The sequence below is a fragment of the Apteryx mantelli genome, chromosome 18, assembly GCF_036417845.1.
Source record: "Apteryx mantelli isolate bAptMan1 chromosome 18, bAptMan1.hap1, whole genome shotgun sequence".
Classification (NCBI taxonomy): Eukaryota; Metazoa; Chordata; class Aves; order Apterygiformes; family Apterygidae; genus Apteryx; species Apteryx mantelli.
In genome coordinates this window covers 8,431,444-8,448,493 of record NC_089995.1, presented here as the reverse complement: position 1 = coordinate 8,448,493, position 17,050 = coordinate 8,431,444, and the positions used below count along the sequence as shown (strand labels likewise).

Below are 17,050 nucleotides of genomic sequence, written 5' to 3'. Positions count from 1 at the left end.
AGGTATTTCTGCTGCTGCAGACAAATCTCTAGGGTCTACTGGACATTCAATAAAAAGTTAGGCTTGTTTTACATTTTCCACTTACAGGGAGGAAAAAAAAAGCCCCACACTGCAGAGATCTAGATAATTGAAATAATCTTGTTTTGATCATCCAAGATACTTTCTGACCAGGCAGCCTAGCAGGCAAATATTTCATTTGTTACTTAACAGCATCTGACTACTTTAACATGGAAGATAGGGGAAGGAAGGTGCCTGTTTAGCCAAACATAAATAAAGCCTCTCTTTAGGCACAAAGAAATAACAATGCCTCTTCCCCAGAAAAGCAGATTCAGTCCCCTGACTTAGCCTAGCACAGTAATACTAAGGAGGATGGGAAAGGACATGGTCCTTTATTATTATCCCTTTTGGGAATAAAATTAGAGGCATAAGCATCCAAAAATGGAAGCATAAGTGTTACAATCTGAGGTCAAAGTGATTTGAAAGGAGCTGAATTACACCAGTTTCTCACATAAAGAGCTCTAATCACCAAGAGATCTAGAGACTCTTCTCTTTCAACAAATCAAAACAGGACTATTTTGAAAACAGAGCAAAATTTCCCAAATGTTAGGTCTCTTAAGTATAAAGAAATACTCTCTAACCAAACTCACTATGTTTACTTCATTATCTTATTCAGAGCTTAAACTGTAATGCTTAAGCTAAAGTGTCTGTCCTGCTTAAAATAATGAGCATTAGTTGAGATGCAAAGGAAGTGTTTTTATTGCAAGCACAGTGAGCAGGGAGTGGGTTCCATCTCGCATGGACGTGACAGAGGGCAGATTCAAACCACACGCCCTTCTGTGTTTTTAGTGCTCAATGTTGTCAGGTGTACATCATTTCTGCCATGTGAGACATTTTCTTTGGAATATACAAGTAATATTCCATGTAGCCTGAAAGATCTTCAATAGTCACATCATCCACAAAGGCCCTGGCTTGCTCAGAGCAAGAGCGTGGAGAACTTGAGGGAGTTCTTGATGGCAAAGGCTGGGAATGGTCCTCAGCAACTGTTCTTCTATCAGGTGCCAACGGGAGGGTGTTCTGCAAGCCAGAGAATTTGTACACTTCCATATCTTGCCATCGTTTACACTCACAGGCCTTATCTGCACATGAACATGGCTTATTTGTGTTTAGCTTAGACACAGATTGAAAGTCAGAAAGCTCCGTAGTCTTTAGGCTTGCTTTGGACACCAGAGAAATGGCAGCAGGAGACTCTTCTGATTTGTTCTCTGACACCAGCTCTGTAACAGAAGCTCCCAAAGACTCAACCTCAGCTTCCTTCTGATCAAGGTCAGGAGCTATATGGCATCGTTCATGTGCACAAGTCGCCTTTGGGGCTGGCATCCCAAATCCAGTGCTGTCATCTGGGGCATCAATCTGGCTTTTGTGTACCAGCTGGTTGCATGTGGAATGTGATTTTGTGCTGCAATGGATAAACTTTGGAGGATGAAGAATTGGAGACTTGGAACGCCTGCGACGCTGGGTTCTCACAGCTCCTCTTGAAGGCTTCTTCACAGACCTGCCATGTAGAGATACAAAAGTGATTGAAGAGTCACTAAAAGACTTACTGCTGGGCGTCAGATAACATTGGGCAACATCTCAGGTGCATTTATATTGCATGCAGGAGCTTTAAGTTCAGGGTACTTGCATAAGACCCGTATCTTGGAATTTGACATTGTAGGAGTCAAGCATCTGTACAAAATAGAAAAGTATCATCTGAGAAGTGAAGCCTAAAGCTTGTGCTTTTAAGGATGAAAAGTGTAGAGCATGTGGGACAGTATTAAAAAAAAAACTTTAAAAGAAGAGCATGACACTAGTGAATCAAAGCAAAAGGACAGTTTTGATTCAGTAAGAGATCTGAGTTCAAAGTTCTGCGTAGATACTCAAGAAACCAATTCCGTATTTTAATCGAGGTTGCAAGGCAGCCTCTGCAATGCCAGACAATTATGGAAACAAACATTCATGACTGTCCGATTCAAAAAAGAACAGTTCACATTTGTATTACAGAAACATGGATCATGCTTCTATTCCTAAAACTGAAAAGCATTTCACTTCAGAAAATTGTATATAAGAATAGTCATATGTGAGCAGAAAAGGAGGTGTAGTGTATTTTAAATATTCTCTTTTAGAAAGAAAACTTGGGTCCCTCATTTAGGGACCCAGTTATTAGAATACTTGGCTACTTAGAGCTCAATTTCAATGCAATCACATTTGAAGTAGTTTGATAATCCCAAGCTTCTCTTACCCATGCCAGGTTTCCTTAGAAGCACACACATTCTTAGGTTTGTTCTCCTCTGCAGCTGTTCTAACGCACGCTCTTGGACTTGTCCCTTCACCCACAGAAAGAGAAGCAATAGACCTATGAAATGGAGAGAGGAGGGAAGAAAAAAAGAGAATGAGAAGTTAACAGTCTAGACTGTTTTGGGAAAGAAGATTCATGAACTTTGTTATACTCATAATACTGATCAGATTACCCCAAGTAATTTATAACATTGTCTTAAAAGACCTGCCCACAAAGATCACCCAAATCAGAACAGCGTTTACATGTTCACACATCAAAAGCTGGCGTAACAAACTCTTTTGCCAAATACAATACCATTCAGCAACTAGATTTCAAATCCAAACTTCACACATCAATAATGAAGCACAAGAGCTAAATCTGATTTTCCTGGGGGAGGAGTAGAGAGAGGAAAAAGGAAAAAAAAAATCACTGAAGAAACACTCCTCTTTTTCCAGAGACAAATAAGCTATTCTTTCCTAAAAATAAATGTTCTTTGGATATAAATAGACTTTATCAGAAGAACACTTATGCCTCTGTCTAGGGAGAACATAAGCTAAAACTCTTCAGACTACTGCAAGTTCAATTACTTGAGCTACAGAGTTGCAGCAGACCATCTTCTACTTCTACTCAAGCCAGAGATCTTAGAAGATTTACTCATTTCTCTGATGCTACAAATCCATCCCAAACTGCCTTTTCAATAAGCTGTGATAACCTCAGGAACACTTTTTTCCAAGTTGAGACATCACACATTGAACTAGATTTGACAAAGAAATTATTTTCCAAAATCTATGTTCAACAGGTTTATAACATGGCGGATTTCCCAAAAAATGAAATTAAGTCTGTGCACACTGTCCTAGGCCAGGGTCAACTAACATTTAATAGAGGCCAAACTATTACTGAAGGATCTGCTGTTTTCTATTTAAAAAACTACGAACACAGAGCAGTAAAACTAAAGAGCCGCAATAAAAACTCTACCATAATTAAAATATGTCTGACATGTTGGGGGAGAGGGGGAAGAAAAGGAGGCAGACTGGAGATACTGATGAAAAGAGAGGCACCTGCCTAGTGATAGATTTCTAATGAGTCTGATTAGTTAAATGAAGGATAGTTTTAGAAGTCTCACTATTTGCCATTTAAGGTAAGGTAATTCATATTTACACAATGCATTTCTTTTCAGTCACCAGCATAACTGCACCACTGCCAGTTGCTTACTGAAACGCAGTACTATATATGTAATATGCAGCGACGTCTGTATACCAGCAGAAAGAACATGATAGATGCGCTAACTTTTTATTTTAGACAAAAAAGGTTGTCACTAACAGAAGACACATGCTGCTTGGGCTCTACTGCCTTGAGCAGTGAAGTTAAGTGCCACACGTGTCACATCTCCTAGGTAACAAGAGGACACAAAAAGCATTCTTCCCCATTTGGTGTTTTTAGTTATGAACAGGAAACATGTTAATGACATCAGTGAAAATAGTTTGCATGGGAAACAAGCATTGCATCTAACACCCTTCTTACTCATATGGAAAAAAAAATTCTCTGCAGGGAGAAGAAGGGATTTTATATCCATGACAGGCCCTTAGAGCCATCATAATACACTGACTACAATAGCAGTGCTATGGGCATGTCTCTGGCAACCAGATTCATGCCAAAACTCATTTCATAATGATAGCCAACAGGTAGCAGCACATAAATTTGTTTGAAGCCTGCTGGGAGCTAGCAATCAAACAAATTACAATTCCTTTAGAAATGCAGCTTACAACTAGTGAATTTATTTCACATTTGCTTAACTAGAATGAAGTCTTTCAATGCCTAACCTTTTGGAATTATCTCATTGCTTCAGATTTAATGGTAAGCGCTTCCTTCCAATCCATTTGCAACACTGTACCTGCCTATAGTCTTACTCACCCAGCTGTGTCAACTCTTAGCTTTTTGAAAGCTGTCTGCAGGCTTTCCTCTTCTCCATCCTTAGCTTCCGTTTTCATTATTAGGATGGTCAAAAGCTGACAGAGTTACCATATACTGCTAAAAGCAGAAAACAGACATATGAAAATAAGAACCAATGCCTTGTTAAAAACATTAGTTGCCCAGCAGCATCATAATACACTAAAAATAAACTTGAAATAGCACACTGAGCGCATAAAGCTGAGGTCATTGTAGAAGAACATTTCTGAAGGTTGTTCAGAACAAGCTTAAGATACCCAAGAATGGAACAGATCTCTGCATAACCACATAAATGAATTCACAATTTAAAGTAAAATCTGCTGTCAACAGTGCCTTGCTTGTCCAAATAAAGTCTAGACAGATTCTTCTATTTGTGTTAAAGCTATTATCAAAATAACTCTAGGAGAAGAGATGGAAGGCAAAGAGATACAACACCACTAGAAACAGCCAACTTCCTATAGGCCGCTCTTTCCCACTTTGGGACCTGGTGTTTTTATATATATATATATATATATATATATATATATAATCAGGTTTGTCTTAAAACAAGACAGACAAGGTGTTAAAATAAAAAAAAATCCTTGATTTTATTTCTAGATCCCAGATATTTGGTTCAAATTCTCCTCCTCTTACATTACAACCATTTCACCCACTGTACTATCTCAGCAGGTCACATTAAAAAACTGTGCAACTAACATGCTCCATGATCGACCGCAACTACTGCCAACATGGGGGGGGGGGGGGGAAGGAAAGGAAAGGATTATTTTTAGAGTGCGTTAGCTTTTCTCTTTAATCTGTTTAAATTTGGATAACATTCATTTTAATTACATTCAAACTACAATAAAACAGTGTAAGTGAGTTAAAGTGTAGGTATTCTTGCTTATATACATTGAACTGTTGGAAGAATAATTTCAAAGCAGGACTCGGAAGTTGACAAGTCTGCATGTTACACTTCCTGGCCTTTACAAGAATTTTTAAATGCAAGTACCAATCAAAAGGATTTTCAGGTTCTCCTTACTTTTATTTTCAATTTACTATATAAGATGCAGGTATACAATTTTGAGTTAAATGATCCAGAAGCAGTAAACTAAGAAAAACAGCTCTCAACCCTTGGCAGAAGTGGAATCCATTAGCAGGTAAAGATTGTGAAAGGACCTAAACAATTACAATCCTCAAAATCACTTACACCATCCAAAAGAAGTTTTGTAACTATTTTGTCAATCCAGGCAATCCTGATTTGAAACAATTTACTACAGTTTGTACTTCCCTTCCAACATGTGAAAGCCCACTTACAGTACTTTAATAAAAGCTATTAAAGTTATTTGTATACATTTCAAGTCTAACCCCTATCCAGTGCAGTTTAGTAAATACCAAGTGAAAAGTCAAGACTAAGCACAGAAATGTATGAATTTCCATCTTTATATAGCTTGTATCAAAGCATATTTTATATTGGTGTAATACTCCCCTGCTTGGCAAAAGTAACACATTTCTATCAGAATACAGTATATGGATTGCCAAATGGCCATTAAAAACTGACTGAGGTACTTCTTTAAAAATCTGTCCTGGCCATTATTTAATCTAGTTACAAAGGAATCTTAAGTCTTACTATATTTGTTGTTCTTCAGTACCTTACAGTTTTGTAATCATTCGCAAATGTTAAATCAGCCATTCTGCCACAGTAAAATATTTCAAAAGGCTTGCTTCATTAACATGGGGTTTGCTTTTGCTGAGCAGTACCACTGGCAGTGGCAAGTCTCAGAGTACATTAGAGTACCTCTAGATCAGCATTTGACCAAGTTTACCTGGCTGATCAGTCAGATTTATTTACTGCTTATTGAAAAGACTACACTTCTCATCTATGAGGTCTCTATTAATGCACATGAGAGCCTTGACACAGAGGTATTTTGTCACTCAGGTCTTTATAAAACTGCTCTTTAATAGGATGCAAATCAAATACATCTTCCTGAAGCTTTAAAAACTCAAGTCACTATGAAGATAACTATTCAAAGCCAGCAGTTGCTAACAGCTGCTATAATGAAAACACATTCATACAAACCACTAACTCTACCTAATTATACAGCAGTAATACTTATATTAATATTGCTTTTACCATCTAAGTTCTAACTCTTGTAATCTGGAAAAGAATAAAGTCTAGGTGAAAAGAGAGGAGTAATCAGAACATCAGCAGATCAGTTATTTATGTAGACGTAGAATGGTAACTTTGGCCACCTCATAATCTCTTTTGAGCCAAAGGTGGCAGCTCCCCAAGCTGTTGTTTCAGCTGCTTGCTCTACCATGATTTCATTCAGACATGCTTCTTTATTGCAGGCGGCTATTATGACACACAGGATGATGTATCATAACAACTTTGAAGGCACACACTGTCCAGTGAGTCATACAGCAAATAAACATGAGACGAGGAGGCTAACATAGAGACTGACAATATGACACTCATCTGAACAGGTTATTTTAGATACACTCTTTGTTAAATACTATTACTTTGGTGAAACATAAGGTCCCTTCTTCAGTACAGTTTTTCCTTGACCCAAAATGAAAGTTCTCTAGAATTACAAACTCAATCTAAAATCATTTTTAAAATATCAAAACCATGTATTACATAGACTTAGACAAGAAAACAAATATTTAACAAGGGTACTAGAAATAGTTTTAATCACTGTGCATCACTCAAAATGTACTATCAGTTTTAGACAAACTATTTTATCATGCTACCCTTCATCACTGAAGCAGCAAACCCTCAAAAAGACAGAGAGTTTACTCAGAGAAAAATCTGTTCATTTTGATAACTAAAAATAAGCATATGCATTCCACATACATCAACCAGCTGGTACTGATTTCAGAGAAAACTCAACTACTGCGCAAAACAACCAAAATTCAATGTTGCTTTGGAAAGTTTATAGAAAACTACTTGTTATTTCTCTATTTTCTAGAGAAGTATACATCTACCCTCTGCTATTTTATTTTCAACTATTTCCCAGCAACGTTGGGCTACAAACCTACCCTGCACTGCAAGACACCCACACTGCTCATAAAATGATGATGATATAATGTATAAACACACACATTTCATTTTAAAAACAAACACACAAAAATATTGTAAAGCTCAAAGAAATTCATAGTCGAGGATTTTATAAGCGAGCAAGAGAAGTATGCTGCACGGGAATACAACTTGCTCCACTTCAGCGGGGCCGCATAGGGGTAGGGAGACCAAAAAGCTAGGAGCTGCAACGAGGAACCAAGCAGCAGCGGTTTTCCCCTCGTAGGGACTCCGGCCGTGCTCGGGCGGCTGGCACAGGGAACGGCCGTTCAGGCCCTCCACAACCTTCCGCGGCCCCGGGACTCGCCAGCCCGCGGCCCCAGGGCCGGCAGCGCCTCCTGGCGCGGGTCCCAGCGCGCGCCCCGTGCCGCAGCCCCCGGCCAGCCCTGACACTGGCGCTCGGTGCCGACCTCGGCGCCTCTCCCGGCGGGGCGGCAGGGGGTGACTCAGCACAGCCTCCCGCCCCCCCGGGACTGCCCCGAGCCCTCCGCCCCCGCACGCCCCGCCGGGGCCGCGTCGCCCAGGGATTCACGGCCGGCGGCGGCTCCACAGCCCGCGGGAGTCCCGAGAGAGCGGGCGGGCCTGTGGCAGCCCCGCCACAGGGGACGCAGCGGTTCCGGCCCCGCCGGCCGAGGGCGGACGGAGGCCCGCGCAAGCGGAGGCGGACAGCGCGGGAGAAGGCGCCCCGCCGTCGGCGCACTTACCGCGCTCGGCTCGGCCCGGCGGGCACGGCCCCACGGCCCCGCCGCCGCGCTGAGGGGGGCGAGTGACCCGGATGAGAAACACCCGCCCAGGAGGAAGCGACGGCAGCCGGGCGGGGACAGGCCCGCTCACGCGTGCGCGCTCGGGAGGGGAGGGAACCGCCTCGCTCGCTCACTCACGCCAGGAGAAGGAGGCCGGGCTGGGCGTGCGCATGCGCTTTTGAGCGCGGCGCCTCGGGCGCTGAGCTCACTTCCTGTTGTTCTGCTCGCCCCCCTCGCCTGCCCAGAGCGAGGCTGGGACGCGGCGGTGAGTGACACACCCGGGGGGGGGGGCTGGGCTCGCCCCCGCGCCGTGCCCCCTCCCCCGCTCCCCCCCGCCTCAGGCGGGCGGCGGGGAGGCGGCGGAGGGAAGAGCCGTTAAGCGGCCGCTGGCGGCGCGTGACGCTGCGGGGCTGGCGCGCGGCGCGGGGGGGAGGGGGCGGCCCGCCGCTGGGCGCGGGGCTGGCCGCTGATTGGCTGCGCGCGGCGGCGCGCGGGCCCGCCCGGCCGCGGGGGCGGGGGGAGGGGGCGCGGGGCGGTGCCGCCCCCGCCCTGGGGACGGCGGCGGCGGCGGCGGCGCGACGCTGCTCGCGGAGGGGAAAAGCAGCCCAACAGCCGGCGGCGCTCGGGAGCCGCCTTCCCGGGGCCTCCCGTCGGGAGGGTCGGTGCCTGCCGCCGCGTAGTGCGCGGGGCGCTGCCGGGGCAGGGCTTTCCGCGGTGGCGGTGGTGCTGGAAGCAGGTGGAGAGAGGAGATGGCGCAGTCTTTAAGAAACGCGGCCTTCGGGGAGAGAATGGTGTGTGGAGGAAGAGCGAAGAGGAGAGAATATGTCCGCTAAACTGTTTAGTTTATATATATATATATATATATATTTATGAAGCTTTCAGCTATACGTGTGGCAAGGAAAACTTGGATTAACAGAAAGATGATAGGGCTAAAATACTAGAAAAACTTTATACCTGCAAACTTATTTAAACATTGGCTTTCTGGGGTTTCAAACACCATTGGTTAGACAGTGATCTCCCACGGATGACATGGGTATACGCCTGCCTTTCACGCCTTGGGATTAATTTCTTTTTATCTCATTGATACACTTTTCAGTTATCAATATGGGATGTTAAGAATAGCAGAGGTAGAAATTATTCAACACAGTTTATCTCTGGCAGCGTCTCTTCCTGTAGTGTTATGTGCACAGGTGAAATTCAAATATATATATCTTCTGTTGACCCAAGAAAAAGAGATATGTCAATGTTTTTGGCAAAGCCCTCCTTGCCTGTTCTGAGAAATGTGGAGCTTATAGTTCATGGTAAAAAGTAGTGGAATAGTTCTGATCTGAAGGCAGTGAGATTGACACTAGAAGAGTGGGCAACCATAACACCTTTCAGAGCCCGGTGTGTATTCAGATCTCAACATCAAATCATGATTTCTGTATTTCAGCTTATTCTATATGGCACAGCTGGTGATACACTGATAGCCCATCAATGGACTTAGAAGCTAAAGATGAAGAGGAGGAGAGTCTGCAAACAGCTTTCAAAAAGCTGAGAGTGGATGCAGCAGGGTAAGTGAGCAAGAAAAGTATCATGTAATTTGTTGGGTTTTTATTAAATATTTGTGTTTGTTTTCTGTTGTTTTGAATCTCACAACAAATGTCATTTGGTAAAAGGTCTTACCTTCCTAGAGAGAATAAGCAGATCACTTCAAGTGAAACGCAGTCGTTATAGCCATCTAATAGGCAAAGCAATACTTTATTAATTAATTTAGACACAATATCAACTGAAATTACACAGGGACTATAAGAAAACATAATATGACTTACCCAAAACAGCGTACCCACTCTTAACAGAACTGTTGGGGTAACTTTGGTCACCTTGTGTGATAGAGAACTTGTTTGTCCAAGCAAATGCTGGTGTCTTCAGCCACGTTATTAGCCTTTACTGTAGCGCAGGAATACCTGCTCTGAAAGTATCTGAAGCACAGGACCAACCATCTGCTCCCTCACAGTGTTCTAGAGAGTCCAGTCTGGTTGGAAATTGTCAAGCTAAATATGAACACTGATAACCTCTTACTTCAGAGGATATCATGGAGTAAAATGTTTGCAGAGGTTGTTATACTAAAAAGTTATTCTGAAGCACACTGGGTATACTGATAATATATAGTATAAGCCTATTCATTTAATGTATGAGTTAATAAAATTATGCAGTCTAACAGCTCTGAGATAGTTCACTTGATTGTATGCGAAGGGAAGTTTTTTAGGAATTCCCAGACACAAGGGAAACCCTTTGTATTGATGTTAACTATATTTTACTGTATGAACTTATTCCTATATACCTCAATATTTTGAACTCATAAACTCTTCCGCTTGTTAAAATGTATTTTTTGCCTTGCTACTAAGTTTCCTCTACTTGAGGAGGTCTTCTGAGAAACAGGGAAAAAACAGCTGTTCTCTAGATCAGAGAAGCAAGAAAATTTGCTTATAAAACATACCTCATTTAATGTATTACCAATGACAGATCCTGTGGAATTAGGGTTAATTCCTATGATATCTCTTTAGGCATACAAAGATCTGTGTTTTGCAGGCATGTATTTTGAACAGCTAAAGTCTAGTGACTAATCCCTTAAAATCAACTTTGGGCAGAGTACCTGGACTCTTCTGCTCGAATCTCAGCCTTGTCTCTTATGATTTCTTTTCCCATGCTCTAATTCACACATATGGCCAGCATAAATACAGGTTTCTGTGCTGGTAATTTGTTAAATATCTCAGTAATTGCTTGCACTTGCTTACAGAGCTAGGCAGAAAGCACTGTGGTGAGGCATTTATGTTTGTTGTCTGGCCCTAGAAGTCCCAAAAGAAATTGTTTTTCATTCCTATTCATCTGGGAAATTTAATAAGAAATAAATTAATAATCTTTCCTTTTCTGTTATTGTACCTTACCCACTTCTCCCCCGACTCTTCAGCCTGATGCTATGTGTTCCTGACTTTTCATTTGAAATGAAACAGGAGTCTAAGTTTTAACAATTACTGTCTGACAAGAACAATTGGAACATGAGTTTACATTCCTTTAATGCGTCCTCTTGGTACAAATAGAGCATGACATCAGCTGCTGGACCTTTTGGCTTTGTTTCATCCTGCCTATCCTTAGACACTTAGCTGAGGTCAATAAAAAGAGAGGTTAGTAAAATCTCTGTAAGATCCTGTTTCTAACCACTAACTATAGAGGAAGTCAAAGCTGAAAACTTAAATGTCTTAGATAAGCATCTAAAGCTTTGAGGCTCAGTCTAGACCTTTGAAACCACACGTTGAAGCAGTATCATAATGTGGCATTTTCCTTTCTACTCAGATCTGTTGCAGCTCTCTCTGTGGGTGACGGGGCAATTCTGAGAACACCGATCCGAGCAGCTATGGATGGAGCCAAACAACAGTCTGCCTGCTCTAAAGAAACTTGGCATGGGTAAAACACATCACTAACTGCACTATGCATGTATTCCTGTTTTGAGACATTTAAAACTTTCTAATGAAAATTGTTGTTAGTTAAATGGTTCCCACCTTTCTATCACAAAGCTTTAGCATAACCATTTGATACGATGTTTTTTAAGAGGCTTTCAGCAAAGATTTTGACAGTATTGCCTCTTCTCTTAGGGTACCTAAAACTTTCTTTTCCACTGATTGCCCCAGATGTCCTTCTCTTCAAGTTTTGTACCATTGCATCCCCTTTTCACTACTTTTTTTTTAATTATTATTTCTGTGTTGAAGTACCTGGATATTCAATGCAATTCTGCCAGCAGCTCTAACTTATATCCAGGTTCTGCACTACAGTTCAGTCTGTGATGACAGTGGCAAAGACCAGAGCACCTTCAACAAAGTATCATTTCCTTAACACAAAAGACTTTGGGGGAAATATCTTTAAAATAGGGGTGCTGGTATGTCTCTTCCCTGTGGGGGAGCCCACATTTCTTCTGACTCCTCCACTGCTTCTGTCAGAGATTTTAAGTGACCTGTCATCTGATTTTTGTAAGCAGCAAAATCTTTTGAAATGTTTTTAGCCTTATTTCAGAAGCTGTTGAGCTGTGGTGCAGATTTTGGAATTACCTACTTGTTCACCTGTTATAACCCAACAGGTGTGTGAGAAAGCCTTCAAGAGGATCAGCAAGAACCCCGCGTCGCAGACGTTCCAAGTCTCCTGTCCTGCATCCTCCCAAGTTTACATATTGCAGTATGAAAGCCACCAACCAGCTGAAACACAAAACCCAGTCAGACACATCGAAGAGTAATGTCAGTTCAGACATTTTTGTTACAGCAGAACACGGTACGAAGGACAGGCATAATTCTCAGTTTGAGGCTAGTGATGACAGAAGAAGCAGAACTGAACCTTTGGAAGCTTCCACAGTTGAAGAGCCATTGGAGAATTCAAGGGAGAATTGCCCTGCTCTCTCTTCATCCTTTGAAACTAGCCTGGATTCTAGCCAAACTTCAGATTTCCAGTCCTTATCCATGCTTAGCAATGGCAAGCAGTGCCCTTGTACGGACAAGAAATGCCAGTGCAAACAGTGGCGAACCATGGAAGTGTACTCTTTCTCTGGCTTACGGAGTGTCCTGTCAGAATGCGAAAAAGCAGTCCTAGGAGTCCATTCTCAGTCTCTTCAAAACAGATCCCCTTGTGGAACGGCCTCATCAGGTTCTCCTAGATCTTGTTCTGAGCAAGCTCGAGCCTTTGTGGATGATGTGACTATTGAAGATCTTTCAGGATACATGGAATACTACTTATATATTCCCAAGAAAATGTCTCACATGGCAGAAATGATGTATACTTGACTGAAAGCAATAGAGAATCATGAATCAGAGTTTGTGATAATAGTTGGGTTAAATGCCTTGTCAGTGCCATGGCTGTTTTCACTGCTGCGTTTGATCAAATGTTTCTTTGCATTATACAGTTTAGTTTTCTAATAAAATGAAAAATGGAATATAGTTTCTGAGCTTAGTTCTAAAAAGAATGCACTGAAGTCTCTGAGTACCTTAACAAAAGCACTGTAGATCAAATAAACTCCCTTTGTTTTTTTGATTTGTGCTGTGGATATTCAAGCTCTGTATGCTGTTCTCACTGTGTCTGGGAAGAAGAGCTTTTTAAGCTTTGTTCTGAAATTCTGCAGGGTTTGGAAGATTTATTCTTGATGTGTCCCAATACTTAGAGAAATGTTTTATAGCTCCAGCTCTGTCTTAGTCATCCTGCTCCAGGGAGAAAAATGGGAGGGCATTCAGTATTTTGGATAGGATGCATATCCTTTCCTTGAACACTGCCTGGCTTTTTTTTAATTAGATCAAATTGTGAAGGCTTCTTCCTTACAAATTTGTTAGGAGGTCAAGAATGTACTGGAACATGCTTGGACCCTTTCATAATCTAACTCACTCTTGCACAGTTATATTTATCTACAGATAGTGAAACTCCTAGAAGCAAAAATCTATGTTGTTATGCATGCTTTACAGATGGAGTAATTTAAGGGAGAGTGAAACAGGCTAAGAGAATAAAGAATAAAATTTCCTTTGGGCCATGCGGTCTCCAAAACTGAGATTGTGAAGCCATCTACACTGATTATTTCCAGGTATGTTTGATACACAGAACAGATTGGAAATGGGGTAAACGAGGTGTACATCATACAGGCTTTGTGGTGTAGAACTATAACATTCCATCTGGTTGAAAATACTCAAAACACACTGTTGCTGAGGTGTGCATTAATAAATGTTTGTCTAAACCTAGCATATTTAAAGTAAAGCCTGAATAATTTGACTTACACTGATTTTACCACCCCCCAAGAACTTTTTTTTTAAACTAAAGCATGCATTCAGTATCAGCTCTAAATGCATACTGAACAACTGTGTTTGAGTAGAATAGTGCAATTTTTACTTTTGCATTTCAACATCAGTGGTCAGCAGGCCAAGGAGTTACAAGCAGTTCTACAAAAATAGATAGTAGCAGGGGTAGACAGTTGACCTTGCTTTCTGTGCCAGGGAAGTCTCAGATATTCTAGATGATCCTCACTTACTTTCTGTAGATTTTATTCTAATCATCCCTAAAATTTACACTACAAATTCAGGAAGTACAGATTTAAAGTTCAAAAAAAATCCAAAATAAATTAGCATGAGAATACAATAAAAACTGTTACTTTGCTCTTAAGTGTTGCCACTTCATGCACTTGGCATGCAGTATGGCTTGTTGTCTTTGATTACATTTGACTGATTTCTAAATTTTATCTCACTTTACACATCCTCCCCCACCTACCTTCATATTACAAAACAGGAAGAGTGATGTTGTTTGGATATTTCAATTACATATTTAGAAGACTTTAATGTTAACCATTATTCTTGAACTTTGAGGGTCTTTTTTGGTCTTGTGGTCTTTGATTTTGGATAATGACAACAGCTATGTCATTATTTTACTTGTAATTTATTGATTACATTTTTCTTCTTACCTGTGAATTACCTTGTTCAAATATTCAGAATTTTGTATGTGAACTTATTTTTCCCTGTTTGGTTAGTATTTTACTGTCCCATTCTCTTCTCCTTCCTCTTCTAGTGCTGTCCTGCATACTCACACACAGACAAGAGTTTTCATCTCATTTGGTTGTGCTTTCCTCACTTTGTCCCCTCTTTCTCCCTTCAGTAAATCTGGTATAATATGTACTTTGCTTTTAAACCTGAATATTTAGTACTAGTTATCTTTGCTGCTGCTGTTTTTCAAAGGATATTTCTGCTTCAACAGAAGGTGTCCGCTTATGTTTCTGTTCATGTTTCATTTCTGTGCCCTCTTTCAAAGTGTTTGAAGATATTGTTACTAAATGCTGTATTTCTCCCTTTTAAACCCTTTAAAATTACCCCTGCATCTCAGCGAGTGTTGACCTAGAATGTGTGCTTTTGAAGATGGGGCATATTTCTTTAGAGTGCACAAATACTATTCTTTAAAACTGATATTGGTTGTCTGCCAGGGGAACAAAAAATGCTCCCCTTTGTAGCTGGAGCACTAGCAAGCGGCACAGCTAGGCTCTTCCCTGAAAATGCGGGATGACTGTCTGACTCAAGGTCACCTTGATGCAGTTGTTTCTGCTATGGAATACAGTGCTGCTTCTATTTAATAAAGCATGTACAAAAACCCAGAAGCGTCTCGACCTTCAAGCTGGTGTTACACAAAACTAGTAGTGAACTCAGACATTCGAAGTGCATGAGACAGTTTTCAGCTGTGGAGCAACTACCACAGTACAACATGCGTCAGGCCTGATGTCCCTGGTGAGAACAGGGGAATTTAGGAACTAATGGAAGTTAAACTAGTCCAAGATAGATCCTGGAGTGGAGGGCTGAGAATTGAATTCAGATTGCCACGTGGCCAAGAGGGGAGGAAGTAGTATGAGAAAAGGCTCCCCAGTGACATTTTCAGTGTCCTGTACAAGAGAGGTAAGGGGAAGTGGGGGGAGAGGGAAGAGACCCCAAAACTCAGTAGTTTCCTATTCTGTCTGGATTACCATATCTGCTGGTGTTTAAGCATGTCCAGTGCTGTCTGCAATAGAGGAAGGGGAGGTATCTGGGGTTCTCGATTACTACAGTCATACTTGTAGCAAAGTTGTTATTGAAACACTGCTGCTGACATTTTCATTGCTCAAACCACCTCTTGTTGGGGAAAAGACAAGTTCTAAGTGAGAGGACCCAGTCTCAAATTTAGCTTCCTTTAAAGCCTTCCCAACTTAGCTCATATACTGAGCTCCTCTAATAACTCAGTAGCTCCTGCTTTCTGCCTGACTAAAGCCTCAAGCTTCATTAGCAAACAGCATCTTCTCTGGGAATGTCTGTGCAGCACAGTTAGCCTGGGTGATTAGCACCAGCTTGGCTTCAGGCTTGGCTCCACATAAGCACCACTGGGCAAAGCCCTGCCAGTGTTGCTGCTCCCATGTTCTTTCTGTACCCGCATGCATAAGCCGAGGGATTTTTTTTCTGGGCAGAGATGCTCTAGAGTTTGCCCCCAGTCAATCTGCAAAAGAATTCATCTAAAATCCGAGATGAAATTTTTCTAAGAAAGCATTGGCGGGTTAACAGTGCTCCCAGGATTGTCCTCAGAGCAGATTCTGCGCAGAGCTGGTTGCTCCTGGGCACTAGCCATGCGAGCTAGGCTGGCTGAGCCCCTCCCAGCTCTGAAGATTTCTGTGCCAGGAGGTAGGACTAAAGCTGACAGTTGAGTAATAACTTCGGGGAGTGAAACATATGCGTAACTGTACTTCCCACTGCACCACAAGGGAAAGGCTCCCCTGGTAAAATCGGAGATGCCTACCCTGAGAGCTCTAAAACCCCACTGGCTGCTGGTGACTAGACAAGTGATAAGCTCCGAGTTCTCTCTTCCCCTTCATTTTTTTGCTCCAGATTTTAAATCCCTTATGACATCCCTGTTCTTTGCCATTCCACTACACATAGTTGAAAATAATGACTGCGTAATGTGGGTAAAACCAGCGGCAATTCTTTACCGTGTCTGTCTGCTTCCATACCGCAGGCCTCTCCGGTTTCTGAGGGCTGGGAACACCTTGTCCAGGAGGGACCTGATGCCAACTGAAGCATGCAAGTATTTTCCATCTCACGGTATCTCCACACTTCCTACATCAGCAGAACCAGGATTTTTTTTTTCTTCTTTCTTTTTTTAGTATGCGTGCCCCCCCCCAATATTTTACAAGTTACTTCATCATCTAGTTTCAGGAACGGTTCAAGTGAAGCATGATGCAGAAGAGCATCCTGGATCAATGAATTTATTTCGCTCCTTACAGAAGCTGAACTGAGCCCTATCTAAGCATTACATTGGCAGACACTGACTCAGGCCACCTGGGAAAAATCAATGCAGCTGAATTCCACAGCCCAAACCCTCCCTGCCCCCTGCCTTGCTAAAAATGGGACATATTTCTGTGCCTGGGAAGTCCTGGAATCGACTCTTTCTGTCTTCTTTCCTCCCCTCCTTAAAACTTGCATCAAATCT

At 42.1% G+C, this 17,050-nt stretch overlaps 2 protein-coding genes across 7 annotated transcripts; one reads left to right on the top strand and one right to left on the bottom strand.

The window, feature by feature from the left end:
- Positions 1-732: 732 nt before the first annotated feature.
- LOC106500142 (oxidative stress-responsive serine-rich protein 1) lies at positions 733-8,275 on the bottom strand. 4 transcript variants are annotated; one of them, XM_013961823.2, is made up of 4 exons: positions 8,198-8,275; positions 4,226-4,342; positions 2,279-2,392; positions 733-1,552 (listed from the first exon to the last, which is right to left on the bottom strand). In XM_013961823.2, exons 2-4 carry the CDS (start codon positions 4,300-4,302, stop codon positions 859-861), a joined length of 885 nt encoding a protein of 294 aa, XP_013817277.1. In that variant the 5' UTR covers positions 4,303-4,342; positions 8,198-8,275; the 3' UTR covers positions 733-858. The 4 variants fall into 4 exon arrangements, with proteins under 4 accessions (XP_013817277.1, XP_013817278.1, XP_067164115.1 ...); XM_013961824.2 differs by having other exon boundaries at positions 4,226-4,339; positions 8,198-8,274; XM_067308014.1 differs by lacking the exon at positions 8,198-8,275 and adding an exon at positions 8,021-8,105.
- On the top strand, positions 8,244-13,111 carry LOC106500143 (oxidative stress-responsive serine-rich protein 1-like). Of its 3 annotated transcripts, none has more exons than XM_013961826.2 (4): positions 8,244-8,324; positions 9,492-9,612; positions 11,393-11,503; positions 12,171-13,111. In XM_013961826.2, exons 2-4 carry the CDS (start codon positions 9,536-9,538, stop codon positions 12,862-12,864), a joined length of 882 nt encoding a protein of 293 aa, XP_013817280.1. In that variant the 5' UTR covers positions 8,244-8,324; positions 9,492-9,535; the 3' UTR covers positions 12,865-13,111. The 3 variants fall into 3 exon arrangements, with proteins under 3 accessions (XP_013817280.1, XP_013817282.1, XP_013817279.1); XM_013961828.2 differs by lacking the exon at positions 8,244-8,324 and adding an exon at positions 8,619-8,717; XM_013961825.2 differs by lacking the exon at positions 8,244-8,324 and adding an exon at positions 8,726-8,850.
- Positions 13,112-17,050: the final 3,939 nt, after the last annotated feature.